Here is a 22,771-nt window from a genome sequence, read left to right as displayed (position 1 = left end):
ATTGTTTATAATGTGCATTGGTTGTTTATGACTGATTTCACATGCAATTGGATAAACAATACCACTGTTTTTAAATCCATACAATGAAAAATTAGTCATGCATGAATGACCAAACAATGGGCATATTATGTATCTAATTATGTGTGCTCGTTCTAAATTTTCCCCAGCTTTCCAGAGCATCCAATGTGTCCACTCACATTTGAGTGGATTTGAAGAGGTCCAGACCCTCCTCTGAGCTCCTTCAGTGAAAGCAGTGCTGGGACAGCAGGAATGGCAAATAAAGTTGGTGAAGCCTGGAAACTTTTTCTATTAAATGGTAATTCTGAAACAATAGGGTCCAGATGATAGTAGGATCTCCCCTGCTGGGCCGTTCTGTCCTTTGGCTGAATATAATTCAATGATCTGATCAGTACAATAACAATGATGTGCTCTATTATTGCTGCTGCCTTTGCCAGTCTGTGGGGGCCATGTTTGTGAAACCACCCTCTATTCTCTCTCTCATTCACACTCATTCTTTTGTCTCTCCTCCATAACAAAAGCATTAACATCTGTAAAGCAGGTTGAGCGAGTACGGATGGAGAGATGGGATGAGTGAGCTGTGCCTGATGCAGTACGTCTTTAAAGTCAGCATGAAATGGAAACTGCAATAGACTTTTCTGACATAGATCCAAGTGAAACACTTCTCAAACAAGAAAAGAATGTAGAGAAGGACTTGATTTTGTCCATGGGGAATTGATTGGATTATTTAATGGTTGTGGTTTGCTATTACTGTGATCTAAATGCTGTAAATGCTGCAATATGCCATAAAAAATCAAGAACTTCCCATGGGATTCTAAACTCTTAAAGTGCAACTGTTCTGCTTTTCCATCATGGAGCAACTTAAAAGATTATAGCTGTACTGTAACCTGTTGAAATGGGGGGAAATAACAATAGACTGATTTTAGAGTATTTCTGTAGGTGGTAAGGGTCAGGGTTAGGAACATTTTTGTTTGATAGGAACATTGTTTGCGTAACAATACATTTTTTATTTTGACCAATAAATGTATATGACTGTAGAGACCCTGTTGCGGGTGATGATGGAGGATGAAGGTCTGGACTGTCAGTCCATGGCTAAAGTTCAACCCCTGGAACTAGAGTCCATGAACCTCAGAATTGTTGGATTACCCAATTACCATTGGGCCCTTGACCTTCAGTTACTCTTGGGAACCGATCCTGTTTTTAAATTAACTGAAATTGCTTAGAAATTGGATTTAAAAAATCGGTCAAGTTACTAATAACCAAAGCGCTAAGTTTGCAGGCTTGTTGTGTTTGTTGTCTATTTGTGCCTTTTGTCTATCCCTCCACCGCATACTACTTCCCCTTGCTACTTTTCTTTTTGTCTCTCTTTGTGTCCATTGAGGACACTTTGTTTCACCCAGGTACTTTTGCCTGTAATGGAATGCTGTTTTTGTATTTAACTCAATGCACCTCCTAAACTGAAAATAACCTGCCGAGACGCATTCCCACAAAAACAGCATCAGGTCTTACTAGGACGCTGGCTTGATACCTCTGCACTGAATGGCGGCTTAGATTGTAGGAGCGTCTGTGGCAGGAGCTGCCTAGCTGTTTTGAACTCTTCTCCACGGTGTGTAGTCATGGACTAGCTGGAGGAAATCTGTACAGATAACAATATTAATCTGCTCAGACAGCTGGGCTGGGGGATATCTAGTGGCATTAGACTAAGGACACGGGGACCTTGGTAGACCTAAATATATATCAGGACTGGAATGAATTTTATCTTAGTCGAGCTCACAGGATCTCTGCCACATACCTTGTACTCTAATGGCTGTACTGACAGTCAAATGAGTTCATAAGCTGTGCTGAGGGCATGAACACCTGACCCTGTCACAGAATACAAAAAGCAGAATGGTAAATTTGTGTCATTAGATATCACATGCAAGCATTTACCTGTTGTCATGGGGACACTTTTCCAACAACATTCACTTTTTACAATGGCAACAATCAGGGGCGCGTGAACAAGTGAATTTCTAGTTTCTAGAAACGCCAGTCATGCTAACATTTTGTAAAGTTAAGAATTTAGGCCTGAAATATTGTGGCATGAACCGTGAATGTAAAATTTATTATACTGGGGTTTTTTATTTTATTTTTTGAAAAAAATGTCAAGGCTTTTCAGACTGTAAGAGATGTCAGTGGGTCCATGGAAAAATTGAGAAAGAGAAAAAAGATTTTTATACCATACTGTCCAAATGTTAATGTCGGTAAGATTTATTAATGTTTTTGAAAGAAGTCTCTTATGCTCACCAAGTCTTTGTCAGGATAAACCAGACTCGAAGACAGATAAACAATCCAAACAGTTGTTTATTGAACAGATGGATGAATGGCACAGTTCATGTGAGTAAATGGCACAGAAAATGTAAGCCTAGCGTTAAGTTCTGCCAGGAAGACTCAATCAGCGCGTCATGAATTAACTCACTTCTAACCAATCATGTGTTAACACTCTCAGTATAAAAGAATGGTACTTACATCCGTCTGAGTTCGCAGATACTGACGGTGCCAATTACCTCCATCCTCCCCAACCATCTCCAAGATGGTTATTTCCCTCCATCCTCCCCACCACCACCAGGATGGTCCCTTCCTTTACCTCCAGGGGGTTGGCTGCGCCCCTGCCTTCATCTTCAGGCGGGATTTGCAGATTCCGTTACCCTCACATTGCTTGCTAAGGACGGGGCCTACGCCAAAGACTTTATAAAATGTATGCTTGCTGAGCTATTAATAAATTTACTCTTGTTATATCATTTTATCTCCCGAGTCTTTCTGGTAGAACTACTGAGTGAATGCTGGTGGATAACTTGCATTTCTTTTCATTGCAAGTAGTGAATGGAAGATGATGGAAGAGGACCTAGTCGAAGTGCACACCTCTTGACAACACAGTGAGTATAAAGGTAATCTTTAATCCACAGGTTTCAGGCACAAAGACGAAGGAGATCGTTGGAGAGAGAAACACATGGGAATTGACACAGTAGATAAACAAGGCTTACTTAGAGTAGGTAAGGAGTCTTTTTCCACATTCAAGACCAGACAAGGGCTGCGTCCAAAAACTTAGGCAGCTGACTTGTTGCCTCACTGCCTTATCAGGCAATGACCTTATAATTTATTTGGTCAGGACAGATACAGTGAGCATAGATTATCTTCTCGAAGCAATCCCATGTCACTATCATAGTGTTTATAGCCAAGGCTAATTTGCAACACCTGTCCCTAGGAACTTTGCAGGCAGCGTTTGCGTACAAAGGTACCTCACAAAACTGATTTCGTACAGACTTCTGAGGCAGCATAACTGTTTAATGAGATACAGCACTATATAGCGTGAGCTTTGGCTATAAGCAAGCACATATTTAATTACTAAAATAGTAATTTCTCAAAACAAATTACATCAGAAGTGGAAAACACACATTTACACACAAACTGACCACCAACCTCAACTTTCAGACGCCATTTTTATTTTGTAGCTCAACTGTCACAGAATGGAAAGCACAGGATTATGGGATATCAAAGGCAGTGAAGGATACTGTTACGAACTGCTCTGAGACAAGAAGGTTGAGATCCAAATGCAGCTTTTAATAATGGGGCAATCCAGACACATAATCCAATGTACAGGCAACAGGTCAAAACACAGGTAGGCAGTCCAAACAAACAAAACACACATCTACCTATCTACCTATCTATCTATCTATCTATCTATCTATCTATCTATCTATCTATCTATCTATCTATCTATCTATCTATCTATCTATCTATACAGTATATATGTGTTGTTCATTTTTGTGTTGTTCATTTTTCATTCTAGTTTCTAAATATATAGATTATTGTGATTTTTTAAAAATATATTCAGAGACCTTGTTTATCTTAGGAAGAATATAGCTGCCTTTATAATTTTTAGGACGAAGGTCCCTTGCAAGTCACTCCTCATATTAGATAATCATTATATTTAAAGAGTTTTTTAATGGCCTGCACTCACCTACCAACATCCACCTTTCAGCAAATCAGTTAGAGTGGGGCTTTTTAAACTTTTTCATGCAAAGGACCCTCTCCTTGGATGTTGGTAGGTGAGCATAGGCAATTAAAAAACTCTTTCAAATTTAATGATTATCTCCTAAAAGTGGGGTCCCACAGTTATAATGGTTGTTGCAACCATAGGAACAAGAGAAAGTGACTCAAATATAACGCCAGTTCCTCCAGGGACGTGTAAAGGAAAGGTTTTATGGGGCATGGAAATAATGCTACATAAATAGAAAATATATTTAGGTATAGCTGATTTGTGAAATGAAAGTCTTTGCTTTCACTAGAAGTCCTTTGATCATACAAATGCTATTTAGAATTGTGACCAGAGCCTTGTTGATTTGTGTCTGTTAAACACACAAAAACCAGAGAGCTTTTGGTTCGATGATAAATTGAAAGCATTTCCACCCGATATAAAATGCTGACCGCTGATGGATGTTCTACATAACCAATTAGGCCTGCATGACGGTCTCCACTACAACACACTTATAAACCCTTTTCTTTCTTTTCCACCAATTTTGCTATCTGATAAGCCATAATACATGGCATTCCACACACTGACACAACACATAAATTGTATCTATGCGATCACAAATTATAAATTGACTTTCAGCCCTTTTTGATAATGCATTTTCCGGTGGAGTAATCAAACTCGCATTACATGTAAACACTCTGTCAGCGTGCGCTCTCTCTCCTCTATTAGGCCGGAGGACATGCCTTATCTTATTCTTATGCATGCTGTTGGTCCTGCTGAGGATGTTGGGATTCTAGGAGCAGCCTTTCATTGAACAGTGTCTCAGTGCTGAAGCAGATTGGACAAAGCAGCTGCCCCGGGCAGGAACGAGCGTTGCCGTGAGCAACTTAAGATTGTTCTTTGTGGAGCTTTATTCACTGATCTTAATGCGACATAGCTCTAGACACACTGCATAATAAGCAAATTAAACAGTTTTACATAGGACAGAAAATATGTGGCCTTTACAAATAAGCACAAACCGGACCCACTGTGCAGACCCCACAGGGCCATTCTGAATCACCCTAACAGATGTTGAGGAGCCGCTTAACCAGCTAAGTGCTTGAATATTTCTATATCTAAATCAGGACACTTAATACAAGTTTACATCATTGCAGAGGCTGGTATTTCTATTGCTTCTCTAAACGCAAGTGAGCTGCCTACTGCCTACATATGCTGCTACCATCTAAGACAGCATCCTAATCATCATAACACCTCATAAGGGATTGATTTGAAACATTCTACATACAGTGTAACAACCGTGAGCACCACACAAATAGCAATCTTTATGGGAGATGCAGCTTCCAGTTGATTTTTATTTGAGTATGATTTTAGCATGTGGCTAAGCTAATGGCACCAAACTCAAATAAGCATAGAAAACTGTATGAAATAAGTATAACATAGCTACTTTTTAATTACTCTAAACACATTGGCTCATTGGAAGGCCTACATACAATTAACTGAAATTATAATTTGTGGCAGTAAAACACAAACAATCTTTATTCATATTTCTCATAAATGTTTTATTTATTTATTTATTTATTGTAGTTCCTTGCACAATACTTTATGCCCTAAAAAATCCATAGTGCCATAGTGCCATTTACCATAATGAATGATTTGTAAACTAATACATTTTGACATTTTCATCACATAACCAACTCCATATGGCTTTTCTGATGTCGTAAGCTTGCTCAGTAGCTCACCTGATACAGCATTGCACTTGCGATGTGGAGCACTTGTGTAGAATGGGGAACATGAGTCCCGTGAAACACAACCCACCATAAAACAGCTCAAAGACTTCTAGAAGCAAGCCAAAATGACAGTGCACCACTCACCGGACACAACATACTAAAACGTTGGCTGATTATTCAGTTTCGAATAAGACTGCATGCACTTTTAGTGGCCTTCACTGGACATTTCACTATGAAATTGTCGCGAAACCTGAAGTAACGTAATATAATTTTGCAGAAATGTTGTCACAGGCACGGTTTTCCAATGAGCATGTTTGTTTATAAACTTTCTAAAATTTACACATTTCTTGTTCCAATCTTGGGATTTTTTGTTTTGTTTTTACAGAGATGAGCTCATCTCAACGCATTGTAGGATATATGTGATGCTGTCTTGGGCCTGAAAGTGTCCAAATTAACATGCCTTTAATTTGAATTAGTCTTTGTGTCATGTGAACGCCTTATTATGCTGGCATCTTGCTAGTTTGGAACAGAGCTCTTTTCTACAGACCTTGAAGGAGCGAGAATGAGAAGGAAAACAGAAAGAGTCCAAGAGAGCCTCACAGGGGGTCAAAAACAGAGAAGGTGAAGATCATGCATATACCTGTCAGACTATGGTTGCACAACGGTGAAGGAGGAATTTTATAGGCTGCAACACTTGCTTCCTCCAATCCAGATCTCAAACTGCCTGGGGCTTCCTCTGCTGTTTCTCTTTTCAGCTGAAAGAGAGAGAGACTGAGATAGAGAGACATCCACTTTTGCATTATTTAGACTAACCACATAATGGAACAGGCAATTCCCCAAACTCCCCTCTGATGTGTCAGATTTAAAGTGGAATAAAAGATTTAGCATTCTTTGTCTTCTTGTACTTTGAACTGCGGGAGATCTGTGATTCAGCTACGCGTTGTTCGCTTGGCACTGAATTGTCTGAGTTGAATAATTCTTGGTTGTTAACCCTTCATGGTAACTAATAGAGCATTCAGTAAAAAAAAAGAAATAATAATAATTTACTGGATTTAACTTACTACATGAGACACTCATGATGAATTTTTTTTTTTTCAAAGAAAGGAATAGAGAATTTTTAAAATCCCACAGACGGTAAAGCCCTTATTTACTTTATATGTATTGTGTTGAAATATTGCCAAATGTAATTATTATTAAACAATTATTACAAATTAAATATTACATTCTCATTGTTGTCAAATTGTTGTAGATGATTCTCAGTATAATACTGCAATTTAAAACCTTTCTATTTTTTTAAATCAACATACGTTAAAGGCAATTACTGCTTTATGTTTAATTTACTATTTTAAAATGCTTTATTTGGATTGTGACAAAATTCTCCCAAATCCTCTTGGTACGGTTTACGTTTCTTTCTTTCTTTTTATATTTCTATATTTTATATTATAACTTCCCCTTATTCTCAGTGTGGGACGTCTTCCTAGTGGGTTTTGTGAGATTCACTGCTTTACAGAAGACACTGAGAGTAACCCACACAACAAAGATCCTCTTGCCCCTCCTGTGAACTGCAAATGCTCCCCGAGTGACAAAGGCGAGCCATTGGAGACATTGATCTCCCTTCCACAATCACCTCTGTCGAGCATGTCCTGTAAATCTGGCCACCTAAATCCTGCACATGTCGCAATTGACTAGTCTCGAAATGGACCCAACACACAGTCTCAACTGGCATTTACCAAGACCATCGATCTGTGTAGCCCAAATACTCACGCTTAGACAGGAAACGTAATGACCTCTGCCTGGGGAGAATTAGACGACCGGGTGCAGTGAAGAGCAACAGAGCTGTGATGACGACGGGGGGAAAAACAAAAGCAAACTCTTATCAGTATGTGAAGCATCGTCTTCCTGTCAGAGGTGTAATCCCACAGATGAATGTGTGCGGGGACGTCCAACCGTGATTAAACTTTGTGCAACAAGCCATAACATCGCCACATAATACTCGCTCTCCGTCCCGCTATCTATCCCTGGCTGCTTTGCTTAACTGGCTCAATAAATTAGCTTATGTTTGAGCCTAAGAAGCAGCTCCATATGAAACATGTTCCATATGAAATAATCTCTCTCTCTCTCTCTCTCTCTCTCTCTCTCTCACAGTGTGAGGTGTGAATGCTAATCAGCGAAAGCAGCTGACGCTTGTTTAATTGGTCTAACCTGCTTTGCTGAACTGTGGCAGTCCTATGAGAATATCTTGGCTGGTGTGGTAGGTTTTTGTCCCTATCCTATTCGGCATCCATTCTGTTCCATGCTACTATTTTTATTGCTCTAACAAGGTTCCGGGCAGGGTGTGCAGGAGGGCTGCAGGTGCATCGTGGGAAATGAATGGCCTTGTCACGACTTGAGCCCCCTGTGGAGCATGAGGGGCGTTGCCCCAAGGTGCTGTGGCAGCTGTGGAAGGTCAGAGAAGCATGAGGAGGCACAGGTGGCTTACAATGGAAGGAGACTGAGCGATAGATAGACACATCTAACAGACCTGACCTTCACTGCCATAGTATGCAATTTATAGTTTTTTTCAATCGCTTCGGCTCAATTATTGAATCGATGTATCAGAATGGTAATGCGTTTTATGCATCGCTATTTACAACGTCGGACACATAACTGTAATTAATATGATTAGCCTTTTGCTTGACTACATTATCAAACAGCTAATGTGTTGCTAATGTTACACAAACCATGTTCCCGTTCTCCATCTCAGAGTCAATCAGTCTGCCTTCTAACAATCAGCATCCTTAGAAACACTTTGAACAACTCAGAACGTCAGTGGAGAAAGGCATGTTCCTCATCATAACATCATAATACACATCATATACTTCACCTGCTATATTGCTGCTAAATGTACACAATTTTTCATATCAACAGAAACATATAGGGTAAAGTGGGTTTTTTCCCAAAATAACCACTAGATAAAATCAAGATACATTTTCGTTGTTGATATGGACTATATTGACAAGAGTGATGTAGAAGTATTTACTGTTAAGCTTACACTGGCAACGTCCCTTAGAGAAAATGGATTTCACCTTGATCTAATTTTCAACAGTAAGTGTTTTGCAGAACATCACAGTTATATAGGCCTATGATATGAGAATAGTAGCACTTGTAGTTAGGGAGTACATGTTATTTAAGGAAAATATTTTGTAAAAAAAAACAATTTTAGAATGACATTTTTTTTTCAAACCAAGTCTGTGGGGGTAAAACACCCCCTAGCCACTTGGAGCATTGCTTCCCACTATCATAATTTTTTATTATTTTCCCCCACTCTACCCTACGCGATAACCTGTTAATGATATGCTAAAGCCCGCCCGCACGTTGACGTGAATGGTTACAGGATAGTTTGTGACACTGGCGACCGTCTTTTTTTCACTACAGTTTTAAGGCAATGGTGTTGACTTATTAATTTACACATGGTTTGTCTTAAAGCATATTAAAAACACCAGATAGACATGAACAACATTAAAAACTTGATTTTCACCACAGGGGGTACTTTAAGTATTTGTTATAAATAGTAAGTCAGCCTTTTTGCAAATGCTGTGGGTACGTTCAAATGTACTTTCAGTATGATTGTTTTAAACACGTAAAACTGCGCTGCATTACCATTTAATTCGACAAAAAAAGTGACATGTATGATTAGTAATTTAGCGTTTAACATTACGTTACTTGCGGCTAATTCATTAGAATTAAATAAAATGATGTGATAAATATTTATTTCATTACCTCTTCCATGAACATAATTTGTGAGTCGGATTGATTTCCATTTGCAGTGGGGGTGAAGACGACAACTCCCATCATTCCATAGTGTCATCAAGCTATGCCTTTGTCATTGTTTTGAATATGTGGCATCTAGCAATGAAAATTACATACTGTGCCTTTAACTAAAACAATTTTTTTTAAAACACACATTTTTGTTACTTGAAAAAATAAAGCTCAAAAAAAAACCTTACACTTATTTTATTTCACCAGTACAGCTCACTTGTAGGTTAATTTGAAGTTGTGACAATTGCACTTTGATGTTCAACGTTGAGACTATTAAAACTGTTTTTTTTAAAAATAAGCCAAAGCGATTGAGAAAAACTGTAATACAAAAGCATCTCTCCAGGTGCCAAAAGAATCACTACCTCATAACCCACAATGTCATACTAAACGCAAACAAAAACAGAATGAACGAGTCGTCACAGGAAACGTGAGCAAGAGAGGAAACAATTTGTCAGGGAAAATTAACAATGATAAATTATTCAGCGAATCGATAAATGGGGACAAAAAAAGAGCCCTGTCTGTAAGCACAGGATCCGTATCAGCATGCCTGGATACTGACGGATGCGAGTGCTGTGACAGATGAGAGCCCGGCGGTGTCTGAGGTCAAGGTCAGTGGCGGGGCCCTGATGAGAAGCGCTCTATGACTTCAATCTCCCACTTTCAATGAGCGATGCCATAAATCACGGCCTGCATTAGAGGAAAGTACGAAAACAACGGGCCGAACGGGCTGCAATAGGCCTTTTCCCACAAGACTCTTAATTTCCTCTCGCATCCACATAATACAGCAATTTAACTCCAGTCGTGAGTAAACGTCGTGCCTAGGAATGCTTGAGTGTTTCATGGTTGACTGTGATGAGTGTGTCACTGTTTCTTTCTCTCGGGACTGTGCAAAGGGTCAGAGGTTCAACCTGATAATGCGTCATTTGCCTCGGCTCGGCCTGATGTGGCTCAGCGGTGGATCTGATGTATGGAATTACAACTGTGAATGAGTCAGCTGAGGCTAAACCATAGTGGGAGGATTCAAAGATTTCATACTTGAAATGACGAAGAGATAGAAACAAGAAAACAGTGAGAATGAAGAACCAGTACAGTGCTCGCTTGGAGATTTCCATTATCTAGCCGCTCTTGAATCTTTTTGATAAGGATGGTGAAAATTAAATGATTTTGCATGCATAACTACTGATGTCTTTTTCAGGGAGGGATTCACTGATCCATGTTTTTATTCACAGCTGCGCTCTTATCGCCATGACCGGTTCGAATGCTCTCCACGGTCTTAAGAGAGTGAATGAAGTGGAGGTCTGAGGATGTGAGCTAACTGTCAGCGGACTGCAGCCCTCAAAGTACAGAGAATTTAGGAGATGCTTCGGTAACCGCTGGTGAAACTGAAACAGATGTGCTTTACAACGCAACAGGCTCAGCGGATCAGCCTGTCAATACAAGGAGGACTTGTTTGTCACCATCGACAGAAAGGCGGACAAAGAGAAAGAGGCAGGATTCCTACACTGTAAAAAAGGTTCTTAGATCAAGTAAATATGCAAAAATAATCACATATACTTGATTATTGTATTTTGTGTGTATACGTTCTATTAATGTACACTTTCAGGAACACAAGTACAGCATCTAAATGCTGCTTTTCTATTAAGATATACTCCAATTTTTTAAGTCAAACCAAAATGCATAGCAGATGAGTTTAATTAATCTTTTAGATATATATATATCTACAGTATATAGGCTATACTACTGTACACTGAAAAGAAAATTCAATCCCGGTAGGAATAATTCATATGATGCATTGTTTAACAGTTTGCTGGTTTCATTTACTATGTTTTTGATCTTGCTGTCAAATTTTGTAACTTCTTGTCTTGTGTCAAAATGAGTTTATTATTCTACTCAAAATGATCAAGTAACTGTTATTCTTTTCATATTTCATGTAGCCTGTATTAAGTCTTGATGTCTGTGTGTCATTTCAAAGTATTTCAGTTTTGTCTTGTAACAAATATTCTTGTGGTGTGGTCAGTTCTCCATGACATTTAAAGGCAGGGTAGGCAGGTTTTTTCTAAAAAAGCTTTTTCCCAAATTTGTTTAAACTGTCTTTATATACCAATACATAATTAAAATGTAAGTACTCTGAAAAAGAGAGTATAAAAATTGAGTGTCTGTAGTCCTCTCAGGGCTGCAGTAAACACAGCTACTTATTCCATTCACTCCCAGCCTCTCCCTTCTGGGCTCCTTCCAAAGCCACGCCCCCAAAACACATGAACGTGCGATGCCGACCGCTCAGCTGGAGGACGCGTTTACCAGCGCCGAGCGGAGAGGAGCGCAGCGCATGTAGTGACTGTATATGCAGGTACTGGGAATTTTGACTGCTCTTTCTCTGCCATAATTGTAATTCTTCCTAGCTTCCGTGCCTCTTTCCGTGCCTCTTCGCCTCCTCGAGTCAAACGGGTTAGCGCATGTGGGCAGCTCCTGTAGCGGCAGGGGTGGTAGCCATGGTAGCGAGGGAGAGTGACAGTCACCCAGCCAATCATTTCATTCGTTCCGAATGGAAATAAGTAGCTGTGTTTATTGCGCCCTGAGAGGACTACAGACACTCAATTTTTATACTCTCCTTTTCAGAGTACTTACATTTTAATTATGTATTGGTATAGAAAGACAGTTTAAACAAATTTGGGAAAAAGTTTTTTAGAAAAAACCTGCCTACCCTGCCTTTAATGAAACATACTTTTTTTATAACAGTTTAAAACCATGTAAATAAAGGGAATGTAAATAAATTTCCTTTTAAATTGATCCTTAATAAATCTTTTTAAATTGTTGGTAAAATTGAAGTCATGGTAAAGTTCATTCAAGATATTTACTTAAATGTCTTTTTATTTACTTGAAATAAAAAAGTTAATGAAAAAAAACCCTTTGCAAACTGCTGACATCATCACGTGTACCTCATTTTTTGGACCATGGAGCGGAGAAAATGGGTGTTTTAAGGCCTGTGTGAGTGTCATTTTAAGGTATTTCGTGCTTCATGTTTTTATCTTATATGATGAATATTCATATGTTTTTGTCAATACAGTTAGATAGCACAAAATTTCCTTGCCATGACGTGCATTTCCCGTAGAAAAATGTAAATAATTAGAACGATATGCATAGAACTTTAAGTTGATAAAACGTAGGACATTTTAAAGATACAATACTGTTTAAAAGTTAGGACAAATAATTTTTTTTAATAAATAAATAAATTGTTCCAAAAGATTTCTATTTCAAATAAATGATGTGCTTTTAAACGTTTTACTCATCAAAGAATCCTAAAAAATATATTATGGTTTCCACAAAAATATTAAGCAACACAAATGTTTTCAACATTGATTATAATAAGAAATATGTTTCTTAAACATCAAATCAGTAGCCTATTATCAGAAGGATTTCAGAAGGATCAGGTGACACTGATCCAGTGTCTTTAAATTGAAATAATATTTCACAATATTACTGTTCTGACTGTAATTTTGATCAAATAAATGCAGCCTTGGTGAGCATAAGATATTTTATTTATTTCAAAAATATCAAAAAAATCTTATACCGACCCCAGACTTTTGAAAGGTATACTTAATCTAAATAGCTAAATGTTACAATGATGGCAGATTTTAGCCATGTCAACTTAATGATATTTAATGAAAAAAAAGCCATGCAAACTGTTACCATCTCATTCTGTAGAGGCATGAACCCTGGAGCAGAGAAGATTGGTTTGGAGACCATGAGGAGTTCTTGCAGAGGAGGCATATGGAGAGAACGTCTGCCCAAGGGCAAGAGTTCCCTGGCATCTTACTCCTATTCCCCTTCTGCTAGATCTAACGACCCACTCGCACATATACTGACAGTGAATGTCGCCATGCGTAGCCCCTCGTAACTGCACACCTCAGCATCTGCTGCCCGGGGGACTTTCTGCAGGTTCCACAGCCATTCTGCGAGGGGAATGAAGTGTGACTGTGCCCTGTGCTTTCTTTCAAATTCATCAAAGCCTTGTGATCTCCATCTCAATGAGAGAGCTGTGAATTATAGAGCAGCCACATCGGGGTAGCTGATTCAACTTTAATGATGTCAAGAATGCTGTGAACAAACAGCAGTGCTCACGTAGCTCTGAGATGTCTAAGCAGAATCGCATTCTCAGATATCTCTCTCTCCCAAACTTCCAGAGGAAAGGAAGAGGGACACTGAGGGTATTCCCATGGAAACCGAGTCTCGTTGTCGTGCGAGCCAGTGCCGTGCTATGCGGGATGAAAGATGGCCTCAGTCTTGATTAAAAAACTGTAGGCGATGCTTCACCTGGGTCCATTGTATTAGAAATCATCTTGATGGTTCTCCAGGGTTATCTCTCTTTTTCTAAATCTGACAGGTTAACACTATCAATTAGCAGCCATTGATCGGGTGAACAATAATAAAGGCTGGTTGAAAGATGATGTTGCCATTCACCTTCACCCATGAGGCTATTCTCGCTCATAACTGCACACACAACAATGTGAAATGACTGACCAAAAAGGGGAAGCTAACAGTTTTGAAACTGATTTTTTACACAGACACTTACAGTTTTTGTGGTTTGGGTATTTTTATAGATCTATTTCTATTTACATTTTAAGAAGTCTCACAAAAGATTTATTCTTGAGCCAGCAAGGTTTTTCGACGTCACATGGGTCATTCCACAAATATGCCCTTATGCTATTATAAGCATTTTTCTTAACACATCTACAAAAATCCAGTAAATCCAAAAATCCAGTTCAGCAAAAATCAGTAAATGTTTCTTCTTTCTTCATGAGGATGCCTGTCACTCATGTCTTTGCTATATTAACAATTGCACTTTTTATTTGAAACAAAAATGCAAATGGAAGCAAGCATTTTTATTTCCTCTATTTAGGTTTTTGTAGACATATTTTATTAAAAACACTTCAAGTGGCACAAATTAAATATAATAACCATCCAGATATTTGTAGAAATATCCGCATTAAATTTTTTTTTTTTTTCAACACAACATGACATCAATTATATGTGGTGAGAAGTTATTGCAGAACATAAAAAAAATACTTAAACTGGAAAGAAAATAGTAAAAATATACTGTACATGACAAACAGTTTCACAGCCTTTTGATATATTTGAAAAACAAAAGTAGCCTATTGTGGATAGGGTCTTGTTTTGTCTGCCATTTCCTGTGATTCACCTGGGTGAGAAGAAAAACATATATATACATAAAGGAATAAATGTATAAATTCTCTTTTAAATAAACACTTTGTAGAGTCATGACCTTGCCTTGAGCACATGGATGGTAATGAACTGCAAAACTGTCAACCCTCTTCCCGTCAAACCTGTTGCTTTTTTAAAAGCACAGATATATCTCAAAATAAATTAAAATGTTTAGATTAACGAACACAACAATTTAGACAGTTTCTCTGATAAAACGTTTATTGAAACTGATAAGAAGAACATGGAATGCCCCCCGTGTAGTTTACATGTGTCACCGCGAGGGGACGCGTTTCAACCGCGCGCGCTCTCTCTCTCTCCTCCAGCGGAGCCCTTGCCAACCGCCCCCTCTCTCCCTTTCTCCCTCTCTCCCTCTCCACGCTCCTTTCGCGACGCTGAGCCACAAAGCGGACTGTCGGCGCACGGCAGTGGCACCTCGCCGCTTCAGGGTGAAGATGTTCGGCAGTCTGTGCGCCCGTAAGCTGGCTCGCCGATCGCGGTCCGCGTTAATAGCCGCGCTGACAGTGCTGCTGGTCCAAACGCTCATCGTGTGGAACTTCAGCAGTCTGGACACGGGAGAAGACCGAAAAGACAACGGCAGAGAGAAGAGGGACCGATTCGGCATCAACAAAGCCTACAGCGAGAACCCGAAGAGCGGCTTCCAGAGGAGGCATCACCAGCCGCCGCTTGGGAAAGCGTCCATTCGACAAAAACAGCAGCAGCAGCAGCCGGTAAGGCGGAATTTCCCCGTTCATCGCGCACCATTCATTCCTCACGGTCCGCCGTCATAAAGGGCCCGTTCTCTCTCGGAAATGATCCCCAGACCCAACGTTTCTGGGTGTTTATGTTTACACGAACGGTGGCTGGATGATTTGTTAGTGATGTGCTGAAATGTAGCCCTTTGTTGTCATGACTATATACACCGCAGCTGAGAATGTGACCGTCGCGCGCGGCGCGTAAGATGCAGTTGTGTTGGACACTTTAGCATCTTGTGTGACGGATCGCTGTCCGTTAAAACTCACATTAAGTTGTTGCTATTGTAATTGTGTATGTCGGAGGAATAGGCAGTTCAGCTCTTATGCGTTGCTTTCAGATCATCTTCATGTCACATTGTTGGTGATATGTGCTGGGAGTGATCTCCTGTATGAAGATTGAAATGATTTATGATATAAATAGCCTAATCCGGTTCCATCACCTATGGATATAGTGTAAATATACTTCAATTTTGTAATAAAATGCCCTCTATTTCTTATCCCCATATCATTCACTCTTACAATAAAAACTATATAAATGTTTTGTCAGGTAAATTAAAATGTGTTTCATGTGGTAACATAAATGAACTCTGTGATAACATAAATGACTGATAACCTGACTGGTCATTCTTCCGAAACGTCGACCTAGTATTCAACATGTCTTAAAAATAGGCTATGTAATTTTTTACCTTGAACCCCTTTGCGTTTAGGCTCAGTTGGTTTTATTTACTAAATATTACTAATTAAAAATTATAATAATAATAAATACTATAATCTATTCTTAAATTGTAATATATATGTCTAATATATATATATTAAGCATTAACATTGTTGTCCTCACTGACACCTCAAAAAAAGGTCACTTGCGGCAGTTTAAAATCCACATATTTTACCATTGATTTTGTGGATTCGTAACATCCTCCATTCAGTTTGTGCCTTGAAATGTTGGCTGATCTGTCTGGACATGATGCTCCTGCTCTGAGTCGTTGCCTGCAGCTTTGCTGACAGACCCTCCATGCCTTGCGTTGAGGACAGTGACCCGACTACATTAGGGAACATCAGCGAGAGTATGGTCAGATCAGTTAAAAATAGCTCTTTAGTTCAAACCAGAAATGTTTTTCATTGCAAATTTGCACAGCACTTTAGAGCAAAACCGGACTATATGTATCCACCTCTATGACTGTCTTAAAACCTAGTTGGCTATATATCACAAAGCATTTTTGGGAATTGATGCATGTTAAGTTCTACAAAATGTATGATGCACATGCAGGAATGCCTCCTAGGTAGGCAGCTTGCTCAGTTTTGAGACACAGCCAAGGTGTATAAAACATGAAAGTGTTTGTAATTCATTCGCACAGAATACATTAAACGCCGCACCTCAGTAAAAGCGCTACACTCCTTCATCAGTCTGCATCATTTTTTACAATTAATTGGTGCTAATTATCATGTAGCATCACATTAACATAATGCTCCCAGACATAGGTTTGCCTAATCTAATTAGAAATCTTTCTGTCATCAATAGCTGTGTTTGAACAGCTTTTTCCTCACTGAAGAAATATCATCCTAATTGTGTTCATGTAAATCTGAATAATGTAAAAATGTGAAGGCTGGAACAGATTGTCACTGCGGGCTAACACTACCATCGCCATTTGGCAACAATGTTTTAATTGCAGAGGTGTTAATTTAGCTTTCTAATCCAGGTGTAATGTAAACTACAGCGAGCCTGGAGCGACGTTCCATCTCATTTAGTCTCTCGCTAATATCCCCACAGACTTGTTGCTCTATCTGTGTCTAATGTGATAATTCTATTCTTCTGTGGTCGTATTTAATCCTGCAGTCTAAAGTGCACGTTATAATCCCTCCAGCACTAATCGACGGCACCTTCGGATGCCCAATTCTCAGCAGGACTTGCTTCTCAGACAGTTTTGCCTTCAAGATGTCGCAGTTTGGCAGGAGTGTTAATGTCCAGTAAATGTGTGCATGTCAGCAGAGTGGCTCGGTGCCATCCTGGCTCGGCGGTGTGAAGTGTGTCCGTCTTTCGGTGTCGTCTGCTCTGAAATGCTCCCTGTAGAGCCATCATCCTGCTTGGATCTGACTCTGCTGCATGAGGCGCCCTATACCGCTCGATTCCTTCGTGCAATAATAATAGAGTGCGGCGTGACCCCAGCGGCGGTCACCTTTTCGTCCGTGCTCTTGTGTACACGCTCAGCCCTTCTATATCTGTTCTGCTCTCGGATTTGTTTGTGGCCTCGGTGGGCTGTTTATTCTGGCAAACAGGATTGGCAGAGGATTAAAGTGGGAGCTGGTAGCCGTGCGATTGTTTCAGCTGTTTATCTCGATCCTCGTCCTGAGACGGCATGGAATCAGCGAGGTGGGAAGTCTGGAACGAGTGTTAGAAACCCGAGAGCGTTTCAGAAGATGCATCCGAACCCCCTGAAGGCTCTCAATCCCACAGACGAGAATTAGATACCTATCAGTCTGCTTTTGTCCGAAATTAATCTTCATCGTGAAGTCACATAACTGTTGGATTTCCTCATGGCTAATTTGTTGTTTCGAGTGATTTCAGGTAATCTGTCTGTTCTGGCTTCGCCGGTACATATGATTAGAGTTTAGTTTTCTATTCACATTTATTTGTGTAGCTCTTTTCACAATTCACGTTTCAAAGCAGCTTTACAGAAAATGCATGTGTCTACATTACAATTTAGAGTGATCTGTTATCAGAGGTGACTGTGTCAAGTAATGTATTTCAGAAATGTATAATCATGCAGTTAGCTTAGCTAACAATGTATTCATTTAGACAATGTATATATACAAGGCAGAAACAGTGAGCTCATTGAAGTAATGAGTAGTCTACATTAACAAATGATTAGGATATAGAAAATTTGCATTTGTGCATGTTGATTCAGAGTTTGCATCATCATGTAATGTGTTTGTGTCTGTCTAAAAAGCAGCATGAGTCTTGGTTGTCCGGGTGTTTCGGTGTAGTGCTACACTCTACCTGGCCTCTGTTGACTCAAAGAGAGCAGAATAGACAGGGGAGTGACTATCCCTTTTTGTTCTGCACTTTATCCCGACTGCTCTTTAATACCACAGTCACAACTCTGCCGGCACATATTGTCTGCTCTTCAGCCTTTTTGATTAAAGAGGTGTGAGAGACAGATGACCTCTCACCTTTTGTGGGACACTGTGCTGCCTTCTTAAACATGACATTAACCCAAACACACACACAATCTGCGCCCACCAAAAACGCTGCTGAATTGCAGAAAAAAATGCGATCATCTCCCTTTTCTTTTTTTTTTCATGGTCTTATTTTGACTCATTCGACTCTGATTAACATTCTTGACTATGTTTAAATCTATTCTGCACAATTTCCACAGACTTCGTCTGGTCCTACATTGACCTCACCATTTGCATGTTATTTGGGTATTCAGCACTGGATTTCTTGTATGGTTTGTGCACTGTGTGTGAATTCCTTCCTGAAACCAAAACTGGAAGTTCCGTTGCTTGTGGAAATGGGGATGTTGGCCGTGCACAATGGGAAGTTGATTAAACCTCAGATAAATGTGGGATTTTCTGTAAATGGCAAAATTGGCTCATTTGGTCCATTTTAGTTGCAACTTTTTGGGGATACTTTACATGCTTTTGTACTACCTAAGCAAAGAATTTCCCAGCCCAAATGGAACTTCAGATGTGGCTAGATTAAAATTAATTTAACTATTAGACTAATTGATTTGCTAAACTAGATATTTTCATATCTAGATATTTTCAACCCTAGTCAGAGGGTTGGCTCAATGATAAATTGATTAATCTGTCTTGAGGAAACCTTGCTATTGTATTTTTATATTTTAATTTCTAATCCATGTTTTATGTATATAGTCTATTCCTCTTTCTCTATTAAAATAAAAAAATTCTAGATAAATTAGTCAACCTCACTAACTGAAACATTTCTGAAGGCAGATTTAGTGCTGAGGAGAACATGCCAGTGAAGGGCTGTGATGCTGGTGATTAAGTTAATTCCACATGTGTTTGGCGTGTTTTGGGGCCTGTGTTAATGCAGCAATAAACGGTACTTCCTTCATTTGCTTTAACATGCTCTCATTAGCCAGTTGCCGCTGCGCACCAGGTGAGCTGAACGCCACATTTGTCTTGTTACTGCATGTTCTGATTCTCCTCAGGTCAGCCGGTCCCACATGCTCAAACACTGCTTGGGTTCCTGATGTGAGGGGCGTCTGGTTTGATGGTGATCAATCTCGTATGTCGTGCTCAGCATGTGTGCTGAATATTAATGTGCTCGTCGCTCGCCACCTGAATTAGTGGTGGGATCCCAGAGGGAGGGGCTCTGGGGACCAAGCGTGAAATAATTGCCCACACAAACACACACACACACACACACACACACACACACACACACACACATACACACACACACACACCTGTGTGGCTCTTTCTCACTCACTGTAGCATTTGGAGGGATCTTTCCTTTAGCAGGGATCCAAAGAGTGTTGACTAGGCAGACAAAGCTTTGGAATAATAAAACCTAGTCCTCGTAGTCGTCCTCACTTGCACCCTCATATCATAAAGACAAGCTTGTGTGTGTACATGAGAGTTTCTGTGCTTTCTGACATTTAAAATTTCACAATGACACAATGTCTGGAACTGTATGTTCTTCAATAAAAACAATAAAAAGTAAAAAAAAATATATATATTTGTATTTACAAGTTATGCATTTAATATGTTATTTTTATAGTGTTTTTTGCATCCCTTGCAAGTTGGCTCAGGCCCCCTAGTGGGCCCCGGACCCCTTGGTTGAGCACCACTGTGTTAAAGGACAAACAACATACCATACGTGTTAACCTGCTACCTTGAGTTAAATTGTAACAGTTAATTATTGAAAAGATTCATTGAATATTGGCCATTAATTGATTTCACATGCACATGCTCAAATCACGGGAATTCGGGAAATTAAAACAAACGTGATGGATTAAAAATAGTCAGTGACAGAAATGTTACAACTCAATCCATCAGAAAGACAGATAGGCTAATGATTGTTTGTTACACAACCTCTGCTGCACAGTCCATCGTGTAATCACACAAAATAAACACTATGTCATTCCCAGTCACGCAACTAATTTTCTTAGCCGAAACTGTTGTAGATACATTGTCTTTCTCTCAGTCTTTTCCTGTTATTGAGTTGTTCATCCTCTCCTCGCCGTGCAGTGCTGACTCACACTCCGTCAGTATGCCTGAGTGCTTACAGGCCATCTCTCTGTCTCTGTTGCCTCTCTCTCTTTCTCTCTCTCTCTCTCTCTCTCTCTCTCTCTCTCTCTCTCTCTCTCTCTCATACTCAACATTTGATCCAGGCTGGTCGTTGTTTTGCTTGATCATCAAAAGTTGCCCCAGGGTGCTCGTTTGCCCCAGCTTCAGTTGGACAGCTGCCCTGTTAGCATTTCCTCCTCTCCATTAGCTCTTAAACAGAGAGGGGAGTATATCTCAGACCTTGTAAAGATTGATGACGGCGAATCAGTAACATTGGGCCAGGTTGTTTTTGCATGGCTTTCAAAGGCTAGAGGCGAAGTCAGATTTGTTTTCATGAGGTTACCTTCGTTCCAGAAGTGCAGAAAAGACCAAACAGAGCACTTTCATCTCTCTCTGACTGTTACGTAATGAACCGAGCCAACACCTATTGATTTGTTTCTCTGTGTTAAGCTGATGGTTATCAGAAACAATTCCATGATGTGCTCTCTTAACGAGCGGGCTCGGTCCCATTGCCTCGCCAATGACTTCATCTACTAAAAAGAAAGCAAGCGCTCGGGCTGATTTTATAGTTTACACTGAGCGCCGTGATAAAGACTTACTTTTCCTGGCGCAGCCATCGTTGTGAAAATGCTTTCAAGTGGCTGAATGTCTATTGTGTTAGGGTAGAATATTTTGCTAGGAGTGCTTTATGTCCTTTGTAAACATGTCCATAAAAAGTGAGTTAATTGTTATGTAAGCTTGACAGCACAATAGTGGCCTGTCACAGATATTGGAAAAACAGCAAATTGGTGCACCGTAATGCTACCATTAACATAACTGTGGTCGGGCGCTATTCATACTTGGCTAAGTACGCTGCTACAGGCCCTTAATTCCATCTCACCCCTGTCATTGTTGGCACCTTGTTATCACTCTTTGTGTGGAAATAAGAGGGGGCGGGGCCTAAGGACACTTGTAAGTAATGGGCGGGGTAATGGAGTGTCGTTTGTGTGAGGTCTTTTATGAGACGTGTGCGCTCTTGATTAGATGCATTATATGCAGAATATTAGGGATGAACCAATATTAGAATTCTTTCTGAAGCCAATAATTATTTTCATGCTATGGCCGATATTAACCCTCTGAGGTCGGCAATCACACCGGCGTGATCTGCTCGCTTTTTTCCTTATCAGTTGAATTGAGACTCGAAATACTCTGTTGACTTTGATTTTACAAACAGGTTTCATACATCAATCGATCCTGTTAAGTGTGTATTATTTTTGTGTATACTCACAATAAAAGCAAAGTGTTTTGCTTTTTGCCAAATAAAGAAAAATAAACATGATGTGAGTTCTGCTTTCTCTCTGTCAGTGAAGTCAATTCTGAAACGCGTCCGAAAATGAACCATAACTCAGCGAATACTCAGTCAAACAGGCATACAGACACACAGGCATGAAGCTTGAATTCTCTTCTTTTAAATGAAGTATTTTTTATAAAAAACAAATATTCTCTGTTTATGTAATCTGTATGAAAAGAGAGAGATGTCAGTCGTTCTCATCTCAGCTAATTATTTTTAATGTGACCCCGCCCACGGAGAGCGCGCTATTCAAACGCAAATGACTGAGGCATCCATGCAAACTGTGAACGCCCCCATATCAGCTCGAGAAAACACATCAAGTTTATTCAGATCATTGTACTAGTTTACACCGTCTCGTGGTGCTGTGAGGAATAATGATATCGTAATAATAATAATGGAAAATGTACCTCAGAAGTGCTGGTATTTCGAGGAGCAACGGATGGAATACTGTAATAAGTTTTTTTCATTCTCAAGTGAATCGCATTTCTGTGTGTGTGTGAATGAATGAATGAACGGCAGAGATGCGCGCTGTTTATCACAACTCGCAAAAAGACAGTTTAAATTTGAATCGCGTTTCTGTGTGTGAATGAATGATCCGAATAATGCAAATTAACATTTATATTTCTTATATAAACGAAAGACCTATGTTACAGACATATGA

General features: G+C 39.7%; 1 protein-coding gene across 1 annotated transcript in view; it reads left to right on the top strand.

Moving 5' to 3' along the window:
* The first annotated feature begins 15,016 nt into the window (after positions 1–15,016).
* xylt1 (xylosyltransferase I) overlaps positions 15,017–22,771 on the top strand; it is a 71,665-nt gene continuing 63,910 nt past the window's right edge. Inside the window, exon 1 of the mRNA XM_084114526.1 lies at positions 15,017–15,503. Coding sequence (XP_083970652.1) covers positions 15,042–15,503 — 462 coding nt within the window. The 5' untranslated portion in view covers positions 15,017–15,041. The remainder of the gene's footprint in view (positions 15,504–22,771) is intronic.

Source organism: Abramis brama, assembly GCF_963993115.1.
Source record: "Abramis brama genome assembly, chromosome: 1".
Taxonomy (NCBI): Eukaryota; Metazoa; Chordata; class Actinopteri; order Cypriniformes; family Leuciscidae; genus Abramis; species Abramis brama.
The sequence above is the reverse complement of the archived record's forward strand: the minus strand, read 5'-3'. Positions and strand labels throughout refer to the sequence as shown.